Raw genomic sequence first — 13,994 nt, 5'->3', positions numbered from 1 at the left:
AACGCCAAGTTCTTGGAGATGCTATCTTTTTGCTCCTCGTTTGCTGGGAACGACCGAACGAGGCCTGGTTGGTCATCCGGTACACGACCATCCTACGTACCGAGATTCGAGAATTCGTTAGCATGCAGGAGTTCTCGACTTTATCCGCAATCATGAATGCAAAGAGGAGGAGGGAAATCGAGTTGCAGACCCAGTCCAAGAGGAAGGCCAATGACACCTCTTCCAAGACATCTAGAGATGCCCAGAAAAATCAAAAGCAGGGTAGTAAGTCAAGGTATGAGTATAGGATGTCTTCAGGGCGAGAAAAATCCGTTGATATGCTATAACTACAAAAAGCCAGGGCATCATTGGAAGAATTGTAAGGATCCCCCTGCGAGTGCAGTACCTCATATTACTTCTGCAGTTCCCGTCTGCTATCACTGCAACGAGACGGGACACAAGAAGCCCTAATGGCCGAAGTTGAAGAGTGGTAAAGGAGACAGGGGTACAAATCATGCAATTGCATCGTCCTCTAAGGGACCCACTATGGTGACACGAGGTCGTGCTCACCAGATGACTGCGGAGGAGTCGGTGGTTACTGTGACAGTGGCAAGCACTTATTTGCTAGATTCCGATCCCGATGTTGTTATGTTTGATAGCGGTGCTACCCATTCTTTTGTATCTTGCACGTTTATTAATCGTTTGGGGTGTAGTATCGGAAAATTGGCTCACCCAATGGTTGTCGAAGTTGCCGACAACCGCACTATTTATATCACCGATGTTTATCGGGGTTGCACTCTTGAGTTTTCTGGAGTTGAATTCCCTATTGATCTTATCCCTATTGTGATGCGAGAGCTCTGCGTTATCGTAGGCATGGATTGGCTTGATGCGTTTGATGCGGAAATCCACTGTCATAAGAAGCAAGTTCGTGTTCGAAACCCTAGAGGTGGAGAACTTATTATTCAGGGGGACATTCCCCGCCTGGCTATGGCTTCTTGCTCTTCTGCCATAGCACTAGACGACGTTCCTATCGTTTCCAACTTCAGCGATGTCTTTCCGGAGGAACTCCCTTGCTTGCCACCTATTCGGCAAGTGGATTTTCGCATTGATTTGGTGCCAGGTGCGACTCCGGTAGCGAAATCTCCTTACCGCTTGGCACCACCTGAAATGAAAGAGCTCCAAGATCAACTTCAAGAACTAAGTGATAAAGGGTTTATATGGCCAAGCTGCTCGACTTGGGGTGATCCTATTCTCTTTGTGAAGAAGAAAGATGGATCCCAGCGAATGTGTATTGATTATAGGGAACTAAACAAGCGCACGATAAAGAATAGGTACCCGTTGCCACGTATTGACGATCTTTTCGACCAACTTCAGGGAGCGTCTTGGTTTTCCAAGATTAATTTACGTTCCGGTTACCATCAGATGCGGATTCGTGAAGAGGACATTGAAAAAAACAGCATTCTGTACTCGATATGGGCACTTTGAGTTCGTGGTGATGCCTTTTGGGCTCACCAATGCACCCGCAACGTTTATGGATCTCATGAACCGGGTGTGTAGCTCGATGCTTGACCGTTCGGTCATAGTGTTCATAGATGATATCTTGGTCTATTCTAAGAGCAAAGAGGAGCATGAGCAACACCTTCGGGAGATTCTGGAAACTCTGGCTATAGAAAGGCTTTATGCTAAATTCTCAGAATGTGAATTTTGGTTAGAAGAAGTTCAGTTCTTGGGGCATGTGGTAAACAAACACGGTATTAAGGTTGATCAAGCCAAGGTTGATGCGGTTAAACAATGGAAGATTCCAAAAACACCTTCTGAAATTTGCAGTTTCTTGGGTTTAGCCGGTTATTACCGGAGGTTCATTGAAAATTTCTCTAAAATCGCCTTACCACTCACCCGATTGACCAAGAAATCAGTGAAATTCGTTTGGGGCCCGGAGTAGCAGCTGGCGTTTGATGAGTTGAGGAAACGATTGTGTGATGCTCCAATTTTGGCCTTACCTGATGGGGTTGAGGATATGGTGGTTTACTGTGATGCATCACTTTAGGGTCTTGGTGTCGTGTTAATGCAACGAGATAGGGTGATAGCATATGCCTCCCGACAGCTAAAACCCCACGAACGAAACTACCCCACTCATGATTTGGAGTTTGGTGCTGTTTTTTTCGCTCTTAAGATTTTGAGACACTATCTCTATGGAGTGAAGTTTATCATATACACTGACCATAAGAGTCTGAAATATTTGTTCAAGCAACGGGATTTGAACATGAGGCAGATCAGATGGTTGGATGTGGTAAAAGAGTATGATTGTGAAATTCACTACCACCCTGGTAAAGCTAATGTGGTAGCTGGTGCTCTCAGTCATAAACAATCTGCCGAACCGATTCGAGCTAAGTGTCTCCGGATCACGATGGTTTCATCTTTGTTAGATCTAATCCGGGACGCCCAAAGACGGCAATACTGGAGGAAAACATCAGGCGTGAGAAGATTGGGAAAGAGTTGCCTAAGATGGAACGAGACGGGCGAGGTTTGATGACTCGCTACGGTAGGGTTTGGGTTCCATATACCGGGGGAAATCGGAAAACCATAATGGATGAGTCTCATAAGTCAAAATTTTCTATCCATCCTGGTGCTACTAAAATGTACCGGGACCTTCAGGAGGCTTACTGGTGGCATGGAATGAAGAATGATGTGGCTTGATTTGTGGAAGAATGTATGACCTGTCAGAAGGTCAAGGCGGAACACCAGAAACCGCATGGGAAGTTGCAACCATTGGAGATTCCTGAATGGAAATGGGAGCATCTAACCATGGACTTCATTACAAAACTTCCTAGAACTGCCCGAGGAGCCGATACGATATGGGTGATTGTTGATCGTTTGACTAAGAGTGCTCACTTTCTGGCTATAAAGGAGAGCTCATCGGCGGAGAAATTAGCCGAGATCTTTGTTCGGGAGATTGTCTCATTACATGGGGTGCCCGTTTCTATCGTCTCCGATTGGGACACCCGATTTACTTCTCGGTTCTGGAGGAAGTTTCAAGAGGAGTTGGGAACACGATTACATTTTAGCACCGCCTTCCATCCGCAGACAGATGGGCAGAGTGAGCGGACGATTCAGACCATGGAGGACATTCTTAGGGCATGTGCGATTGATTTTGGGGGTAATTAGGATGACCATCTACATCTAGCTGAGTTTTCTTATAACAACAGCTATCACTCGAGCATTAAAATGCCTCCGTATGAAGCCTTGTATAGGAGGAAGTGCAGGACGCTCGTTTGTTGGGGTGAGGTTGGGCAGAGGGTACTTAGGAGTACTGATATCGTGCTACGGACTACGGAGAAAATCCAAGTGATTCGGGATTATTTGGTCACAGCGAGGAGTCGTCAGAAAAGTTATGCCGACAAAAGACGCTCCAATATTGAGTTCCAGGTGGGAGATTATGTATTGCTTAAAGTCTCCCCCTGGAAAGGTGTGATTCGATTTCGAAAGCGGGGAAAGCTCGGACCCCGATTCATTGGACCCTACAAGGTCATAGCCCGTGTGGGAAAGGTGGCTTACCATTTAGAGCTGCCTGATGAGCTTAGTCTAATTCATAATACGTTCCACGTGTCTCAATTACGAAAATGCGTTGTTGATGAGACCGCTGTGATGCCACTGGAGGACATACAGATTGACGAGCGTCTCAATTATGTTGAGAAACCAATCGCTATTTTAGAACGAAAAACGAAAGATCTCCGCAACAAGACTATAAACCTGGTTAACATGCAGTGGCAACATAGGAATGGTTCGGAATGGACTTGGGAACCGGAATGCGAGACACGGGCTCATTATCCGGATCTGTTTCTAGGCGTTGATTTCGAGGACGAAGTCCGTTCTTAGTGGGGAGAGTTGTAACGCCCTGGTTTTTCTCGGTACGCTTGGTTATTTTAATTTAATTATCCTTATAACCTTGGGTTAATTTATTTAACCAATGTCTGATTTCTTATGTTATTGGACTCTTTTGATCATCTTGTAAACTCCTTTTATTGAAGTCCATGGGCTATGGGCCTATTTTCAAAGTCCATCTAGTAAATAGTACTTAATTTGTTAATTGAGTCATTTGGAACACACAAGAAAAACACTCTAAACCCTACTTTCTCTCTCTCTCTCTCTCTCACACACACACACACACATCATCCTCTCTCTCTTTAGGATCAAGAGCAGCCAAGGGGCTGTTGTTTGGAGCTTAATTCTTGTTCATTTCCAACCTTGATTCATATTGGTATGAACCTCCTTATCATTTCTTACAACTTGATTCATAACCTTGTTCTAGTTTTATGATTTCATCTTCACTTCTTCTCCTTCTTATTTGATTTGTAATTGTATGTTATACATCATCTCAAGATCCTATCTTCACCCCATATATGGTGGATGATGGATCTAGGGGATTACATGTTGCAAAAGATCATGGAAACCCTAAAAGGGAGAATGGTGATTTTATGTGCTTTATGTTCATTTTCATGTTGATTATTATTACAATCTTGTGGCAAAATGAAATCCTAATGATACCTAACCCTTTTTAGTACCACCATGATCATGGGGACTAAATTGGGACGATGAACACATCTTAAGATGTGTTTCAAAAGGGGAAGGATGGATAAGCCAAAAAGGAATCACAGGTGGCTACGATTCTGTTTTCCATCAGATCTGTAGTCATTTTGTAAAACTCATATCTTGAGCTCTAGAACTCAAACAGACCCCAAACTAGTTCCCAAGGTTCAAAAATTGAGTCGGCTAACTTTCTTATGCAGGCCAACCTCACTGATAAGGAGTTTATCTATGGGAAAGAATGGCATCTTTGCTGTTAGGTCTGATCCGGGTCTGTTCTGATATGTCATTTTGTTTTCATCATTTCCAAGGATTGATCCAGAGTGATTCCAAGCTTCTATATGTTCCTGATATTATGAATTGAAGATCTGGAGCAGATGGGGTGTTATTTCCAATTATAAATTGGTTAGAATGGATCCACACTCCATATCAGTGGGCAGTCACCAGCTTTTGCTAGTGCTGTGATTGTCCACAATGTGAATTTTATATTTGAAGTTTGGGTGATGCTTTTCCTTCAATTCCAACTCTGAGACTTTCATTTGTATGTCCTTTACTTCTCTGAATTTTGGTTTGGACGAATTCTACTCACAAGTTGGGTAGAATTGGCCAACATCACTTGACTGTATTGTTGGAGACAAAAGTGATACACCATTTTGTAAAATTCATATTTAATTCATCTTTTGGAGTTAGAATGAGTTCGTTATAGTTATGGTATCCTGAGAAATCATAGTTTCCTATAAAATTTAGTTAAAGCTATGTTTCTGTTTTAGATTTTGGAGTAAATCCGTTTTGAACAGCAGGTCTGTTTTAGAGACCTTGTTGTGATTACTCTTCTCTCAACTCATAGCTTCATTACTTCTCCTTTCTAACCTTTAGTCCTTCTTAGGTGAGGTTTTGAAGTTTGCTCAAGCTTGGTAGCATCATTTGATTATTAGCTATCCTTACTACTCACTCAAGGTGAGTTCTCTCACACCGTTGTATTGATGATTGTGTTTGCTAGTTAGCTCGTGTGTGGTTATTTGAATTTATTATAAAAGCATGCTATATAAGTATTGTTTTAATTCGTACATGTGCACTGTATGTAACTAATCATGGATATGGGGACACCACCAAAGGATACGGATTTATCGGTGCGGTGGGTAGGTAAGATCACCAACGTAATACTCATCATCAGGTGCGGTGATTAGGGCCAAGTGATATGGGATCTTCCCGGTGCGGTTCAAACCTATAAGTCCTTCTTGTATTATTGGCGTTGATTCGTTCTTTGCCCTTATTATACAACTATAATTGGAAAATGGATTAGGGTTAGTAAATATGAATGTTAGTACAATGTCTGTGTTTGAATTCACTAAGCTTTGTGCTTACGGTTTCCCTTATAACTTTTCAGGTGTTAAGATTAAAGAGGCTAAGGCTTGACTTGGAGCACCGGGACATCGCTACTAGTTATTTTTGTTGGGACCTTATTATTATTATTATTATTACTTCCGCACTTATTTTATATGATTATTAAGTTGTTGGATTATGTTATGACTATTTCAGTTGTTTTAATTTAATTTATGATGGGGTTTAAAAGTTTAAAAAATTTTGCAAAAATTTGGGTGTCACAAAAGGGTTTGGGGAAGTTAAGGAGTTTAAATTGGGCTCAAAACCCTCAACTTAGGGTTTGGAGTCTGATCACATACGCCCAACGTACTAGGTTGATCCCCTGAGATCCTCCATGTCCAGTACGCCCCGTACGCCCAACGTACGTGGATTAACCCGAAACCGTGCTAACTTTAAACGTCATAACTTCTTCGTTCTAACTCCGATTTTGACGATCTTTATATCCACAAAAAGGTATTGAAGAGCCCCATAATATTATCTAGATATCTTGGACTAAAAAAATTCTAGAACTAAAATCCTTTTTCCATGGAAGACCCAAACCCATGATTTTCCCTTTTTGCGCTTCGGCCCAAAACACAATTCAAAGTTTAAGATCTCGCAACCATCATTACCTCCTTCTTCAAGGACTAAACTTCGCATTCTCAAAGCCCAAAACCTTTACACAATCGACTTCCAACCAACGTCGTTGAATCACATAATGATCCCGAACAGGGTGTTACATAAACATATTGGTTACCAACATTTTTAGTCGGTTGGTAACATGTTGGTTGGTTTTCTGTTGTACATTTTTGTCAACCCTAGTTTCCACAACACCAAATAACGTCTTTTATTTCCATCTCCAAGAAAAGGCAAGGTAAGAGTATCTCTATGTCTTTTATGGTATTATATGTCTTTTATGTTTTTATTTTCTTTTTCAAATGTCTACAACTACATCTTCCAAGTATGTTTAAACAAATAACATCGAAGTTTTAAGTATTCAACTACCAACGATTTTTATCAAACATATCCTAAATATCATCGTTTTATATTTATTTATTTATTTCTCATAAAACTATACAAAAAAAATAGCATATTGCTCATTAACATCTATTCAAGAAAATATCCAATAAAAAAACTTATTGAAAAGCTTTTAACTTTCTTTTAGAGTTTGTCTACGTTAGTCCTTATATTTAACAACATTTCATTTTATATTTTATGTTTATTTAGATAATAGATATTTACTATTTTATTGATTAATCAAACCATTTAATTACATAAACAAAACAAAAATAAAAATATTTTATAAAGTATTATATTTTTTATATTTTTCAAAATTTAAAATCAACATGGTTATTTGGAAAAAAAAAAGTTGAGATAGTTATTATATGATGGGGCTTTATAAAAAATTTAAGATATATGGATAATAAATTAATTAATTTTGAAAAATAAAAGCATTGTTTTGAGGGTGTTAACTATTAAAAATGCCATGTCATATTATTTAGTTGATATATATATATATATATATATATATATATATATATATATATATATATATATATATATTCATTAAAAATATAAATTAACTAAAATAAATTCTTACATATATTTTGATCAATGTTTTATTAATTAGTAAAAGGTAGTTTTTGAAAAAGAGTAACCAAAAATACCATGAGATGGTCTGGTGTGGGCTTCTTTTGCTTCAAACATTGCGGCCATTATTGCAGTAACGGCGCAACAAAGTGATATGGTAACGAACTCACGGAAACGTCAAGTCTAAACTCACACAAAAATATATAGATTCTTTTTTAACAACCTAAAATAGATTTAGATTATTTACTTAAAAATAATAAATCAAACAAATAAAACATAAAATACCTTGGTGAAAAATAAAAGTTAAACTCTATTTATACCTCTTCTTATTCCATAGTTACACTCACACCTATATACTATATTATTTTTATTTGACTCGTACTATAATCATTTTATTTATTTTACTTTTTTCATATATTATCCATATGAAAATCAGTATAACTTTTTAATAAACAATTAAGCAAAAAAATAATATACTAAATAATATTAGTTACCTCTAATTTCTAATTTAAAACTTTAAAAAATTAATTTATATTTATGGGTCTATTTTTGCATAATGAAGAGTGCAGGTGTGTAAAGGGTTTAACGGTTTCTTGCAACAAACCGAACTGTAGAAACAGATAAAGTGAACCTGTGACCCATTCCTATCATGCACACCCTCCCTTCTCCTTAATCGACGGCTCAAATTACTCATGGGCCCACACTCATCATGAGTCATAATCGCTGCCTCTTCCCGTGCAAACACACAATCACTTTCTATCAAAATGGTATTGAGTATTGACCATTGTTATAAACAGTAAAAAAATAAAGAAAAAAAACGCATATTAACTTTGGTTTATATTGAATATCCTTTCCAAAAGAAAAAAAAATGGTTTATAAAGAATAGAGTAATCAATTAAAAATAGTCACATAGTTTTAATTTTTGTTAGATTTAGTTTGAAAATAACTTTACATAAACACGATTCTTATTTATTGGGCTCATTCTAGATTTCATAAAGAGTGAAAGAGACAAATGTTATTCGTATCTTAATAAAGGGTCCCTGTAAAATCAATATAACAATAAAAAAACATAAGAAAATAGAAATTTCATTTTCAAAGTAGTTTCGTTAATCATTATAGGAATTTATAATACATTGTAAATTCTCTCCGAAACATAATTAATATTGTAACATATGCAGAATGAGGGTTAGACGTTTTGACTCCTGTATGATTTAATATCAATTATGTTATCATTAATGTATTAAATTTGGTAATATTGTGTTGTGGGTGTACATTGTATATTGAAAAATTAAATAGTTTCATACTTTTTATTCCTATAAATCCTCATATCCAATTAAATGATGACATTTGTAACATTTAATGCTCATTTAATAATATTTTAGAATACTAATATTACACATGTCATATTTTAAATAGATAGGATGATTGATAGGAATAAAACATATATTTGATGGTGTTAAAGGTGTGGTTATAACATTCGTAAAAATGGAGCCATTAACTATGGATATAAATTAATATTAGGCCATCGGGTATCAATACGCTTGAAAGCAATTCCACATCATCGTTATCTTCTTTCAGGCTGGTGGGTGTGGTGTCACATTTGCCACAGTCCACGTACGCGTTATATTATTTTTGTCACACTTTAGCCAAAACTTGCTATTTGCTATGTGCGGGTTGCCACACTTGTCATGCTAAATATATATTTTCTTTAATTAATTTAGAAAATAAATATTGCAAACATATTATTTTTTAAAAACTAAATTCCATTAAAAAAACATAGAAATTTAGAAAAAAAAAACATAGAAATTCAAAAAAGCAGAGAAATTAAAAATATCACAAGAACTCTAGAAATCCAGAAACATCACGCAAGAAATTCAACACACACAACCCACTAAAAATTAGAAGACAAAGACTTCAGATTTGACGTCATTTGGGGCTCTGCCTCACAATTTGCCAAAACTTAACAAGCTTGAAATATTTGTCAGTTTCAACATGGTAAGCCTCAAGAGCATTCGGTAGCAAAGTGTTTTCATTTTCACCATTTCCGGTATCATGCATCACCCTACGAAACACATTGGTAAACCGAGTTGCGAGTGCGTGTGTGTTTCTCCATTTGGCGTAGAGTAGATCTTTTCTTCGTGGTTGAAGGGTTTGACGGTTATATATGTCGGCGACTCTACTCCAAAAAGTAGTTGAAGGGTGGTCATTGTGGTGTGGATCATCTGCTACATCAATCCATGAACGAGTGAGTGAGATCTATTTTTCAGTCGACCAAACAATAGCCCTTTTTTTGATGAGGTGTAGAAAAGGATGGAAAAATAAGAAAGTTAAGAGAATAAAATTAAGGAGATTTGAATGGGGTGAAGAGTGAATAAGGATGCAAGTATTTATAGTTGAAAATTAAGGGTTTAAAATTTGAAATTTTGAAAAAACAAAACGGTTATATTTTTGAAATTGGGTATTTTTTTTGGAAAGAATGTAATTTTTAAAAAAGAGGTTTAAGTAATAAATGGGTTAAAAGAAAAAAAAATCACTCTCATCAGTTAACCCTCATCGAGTTGCCGAGCCGAGCTCAGCATGCCTCGGCCTTGGCCCGGTGTTCGCTGAGTTCACCGATTTCTAGCCGAGTCAACACCCACCGGCCTCATAACTCACCTACTATATATTTGGGGTGGTGTTCACTAGTGAGCAACTAGAGAGAGAGAGAGAGAGAGAGAGAGAGTGTGTGTGTGTGTGTGTAAGGTCCTGAAACGGATCTTACCAGTGATCAAAAAACAAACACAATCAATAATAATAGAGAACAAGTAGAAACAAGAATGAAAACAAGCTTGCACACGCTTCTATTAAGAAAAACGTCTGGTACAACTTGTGAAATAGCAGACGTGAACTTTGTGGCATCAACAACCACTAAATGACCTAGCACACCTCTATATATACTGGACCTGGTCCGGCCTTGGGTTTATGGTCGTAAACAGGCTTACGGGCTAAACTCATAACTGGCCGTAAACTACACAAATCTACCAAAACCTGCATATTGACTCAAAAGAACCTATTACATTGAAAGGCTAGACCAAACCATTAATTAGACCCTTCAATCTCCCCTTGGTTTGGTGCTAACTTGAAGTCAATCTTTGTCCACGATCATCACATCGTCTAGCCCCATAGCTCCATTCCACATCCGCTTGTTTATAATCTCAGCAACCATAGTGGTATATTCTTTCGCAGCTGACTCAAATATCTCCTCAACAACCCTGATCTGATAACGGCTTAAATGATGAATGTCCCATTTTCTAAACCGGAACAAATCCCTTCTATCATACAAATGAATGCATCCCTCCTTTAGCTTGATGACAGCAGATGTTGTGGTTTCATCAAATACCCAGTAGAGCATAGAGCTTAAGGATCCATCCGGGTAATCTTGAAGCACGAGAATTTGTTTGACCTGATTTGTAGCAGGCCACATCACCACTTGGAGTGGATTACCAGTTTTGGAATCAATGACATCAGGATACTGCTTTATCCCAAATTTAGCCGTCTTCATAGATGGAAAACCCTTCTTTACTTGATCTTCCAGAAAGTGTTTGAAGTTAGTTGTCACACCCCCAAACCAGAACGGCGGAAACGTTCGGGGGCGGAGGACGTCATATTTAGTATCATAACAGTTCATAGAAAGGAAAGTACACACCACCATATATATATATATATATATATATATATATATATATATATATATATTAAAGTTTCCAAAATGTTTACATAATCGTATTCGTTACTTGTTCAAAAGATAAATACATAAACATCCTTCAAAAGAAGTAATTAACGTCAGCACGTTAATCCCCAAAAGTTGATTTCCAAATCTGCTTAGCGGTTCCCTGAGAATACAAGTTATTTCAAAGAAAAAGTGTCAACAATTAAGTTGGTGAGTTCATAAGTAGTGTTTTGAGAAAATGTACGCCATTCGAAAGTTCGTGTATGTTTTCCAGAAAACACAGTATTTCAATTGTAAAGAGTTATGATTCGTTGTGTTGAAAATGAATGTATTAGATCCAGAAAATCCCATATTTTCCCTAACAGTTGAGATATGGTTTGTTGTGTTTTCCAAGAAAAACCCTTATTTTCTTATAAAAGTATGAAATGCATATGAATGTTCGTGTTATAAGTTGTAACTAATTATACCAGGAAAATCCCTTATTTTCCTATTAGTTGTTTGGTTTGTATACAGGAAAAACCCTTATTTTCCTAACATAACTGGCAGTCTCTAAGACCGAAAATCACAAGCAACCGACGTGCTCAAAAGTTGTGGCATAGTTTTATATAATAAAGCTATATGAAGATCGCACTGGTTAGATGAAGAATAGTTTTAATAGCTACTCGTTCATAAAAGCATAATACCATAATAATTGTATATCTGGTGGGTTTTATAACCATACTAAACATAATATGCCTGTAGCGACGTTCTTCAGGCGTCGTAGCGTTATGACAAACTGTCACCCCAAAGAAAGGACTGTAGCTAACAGTCAGGGCGCGGGATCATGACTTCCCGTATAGATCTATACACATTTGACACGTTCTCCGAACGGGAGACTCTGGTTCTAGACAGGACTTGTAGCGATACCTTCTAGCAAAAAGGCAGTGTTTGAAGATGTACTTGTCTCACGGATTCTCAACTAAGTCTGTATTAAAGTAATAGTTTTGTATGCAAAGATCATCCTTTCTCACAAAGTTTTGACAATGCATAAATCATAAGTTTTTAAAATGTATTAAAACGGTTTAATAACGAAGGATACTTTGGAATTTCTAAATACTTTGTATAAATCTAGTGCATGCAAAGTATGACAAGAGTTTTCACATAGTAGTAATAAATCACAAGTGATTCATTTGATAAAAACGAGTAAAGTGAAATTTTTGATGTAGAAGACAAGTTTGTAAACAAAATATATATATGTATATGGTTATATATATGTATAAGTTTTAAAAGATGATTTGGTATGTTTCATAATTGTTGTTCATATTCTTACGTTTTTATTAGAAACTTTGCATGAAATAATCCTTAAGTTTGATACTAAAGACCTTTTTGTACTTATCACTTTTGTAAAAATGGTAATTAAACATATTTAAATTATTGTGTTTTAAATTCCTTAATGTATAAACATTGCTCAAAAATGTTAGAAGGTGTTAATAAATCTATAAACCACTTTTGACAGTTTTACCCTTTACTGTCCCTGTTTTTAGAAAACTCATAGAAAAATCATCGTAAGTCAAAAACTGAATCCGTCACCTCTGAGAGTTTATAAAATGAGTCTACTTTGTTCCCAATTTTTATTATGATTTTTAGTGTTCTCAAACTAGTGTGAAAATGAACATCTTCACAGACTAGTCCGAAATCACTTCTGAAATGACAGGCAGTTTTATAAAAATCGTCATAAATTGTAGAAAAATCGTATGAACGCGTGCGAGTAGTCCTTAGAAAGGTATAAACTTGAACTATTTTCATATTGTACAGTTTTGAAATATATTAAGTTTAAGATGGTCAAAACAGTCCGTGAACAGGACTCAACTTTTCTGTAGAAAGCTGTCATTTAAATTTAAGTTATGTTTAGTGTTCTAACTTGTATTCCCCCCCTTAAAACTTGAAGAAAACATGAAAATGTAGGGGTATTAACTCACCTTATGTGAATACTTGAAGAATGGAAGGTTGAAGATGAAATTTTGGTTGTTGGTTTGATGCTCCAAAACGGCCACTCTTTTGGCTATGTTGCTGTCACGAAAATTTCACAGCAAAAGAGCAAGAAAAAGGGTAGTTTACTCACTGTTTTGAATCAATAATTTTGAGTATCATAACAAGTAACTTCCAGGGGTATTTGGTGGTAAAAATATCAAGCAAAAGGAAGGTGTAGATGGGTGAAATGGTGGCTGAAACACAAAAGGGACAGCAACCCTTTAGTTCATGGTTTTGATGGCTTTAGAAGGAAGTTCTTGTGCTTGAAAATGAGATGAAGGTTGAGAGTAATTCCCTGGAGTATTGGCTGGTCAAATGAGGGTAAAATGAAGAGGAATTTCGTGGATATGAAGGAGGAAAGAGTGGAAGAGGATAAGGGGACAAAACCTACACTAGCTTGTGATGGGATGTGAGTTTAAGTGATGTGATCTTGTCTAGTCACTTGCTTGGGTGGTTGCTTAGAGATAGGGTTAGTTAACTAACTAACTACTAGTTATTTAGTTAGTTAGGAGTTCTAGTTAAGGAGAGGGAAGGTCTTAATCTCGAAAATTAGAAGAGGGATTAAGAAGCATTCTTAGTAAAATGTCTTAAGTGATTAAGCACTTATTAGTTAAGTTGGCACTTATCTCCACAAATTCTCTTATCTTAATTGATTTAGACATCATAAAACTTACATGAAATCACTTTAAGTCATGACTCATAACTAGTCATTCACTAGATAATAATACATATATACAAATACATACATGTATACTTAGTA

General features: G+C 36.7%; 1 protein-coding gene across 1 annotated transcript; it reads left to right on the top strand.

The window, feature by feature from the left end:
* The first annotated feature begins 525 nt into the window (after positions 1-525).
* Positions 526-1,464, top strand: LOC145098101 (uncharacterized). Its single transcript, XM_079035775.1, has 2 exons — positions 526-1,236; positions 1,402-1,464. Exons 1-2 carry the CDS (start codon positions 526-528, stop codon positions 1,462-1,464), a joined length of 774 nt encoding a protein of 257 aa, XP_078891901.1.
* The last annotated feature ends 12,530 nt before the right edge of the window (positions 1,465-13,994 follow it).

Source organism: Lactuca serriola, chromosome 4 (assembly GCF_051521515.1).
Source record: "Lactuca serriola cultivar US96UC23 chromosome 4, Lser_US96UC23_V15, whole genome shotgun sequence".
Lineage (NCBI taxonomy): Eukaryota > Viridiplantae > Streptophyta > Magnoliopsida > Asterales > Asteraceae > Lactuca > Lactuca serriola.
Note: the sequence above shows the minus strand (reverse complement) of the source record. Positions and strands in the feature narration are given on the sequence as shown.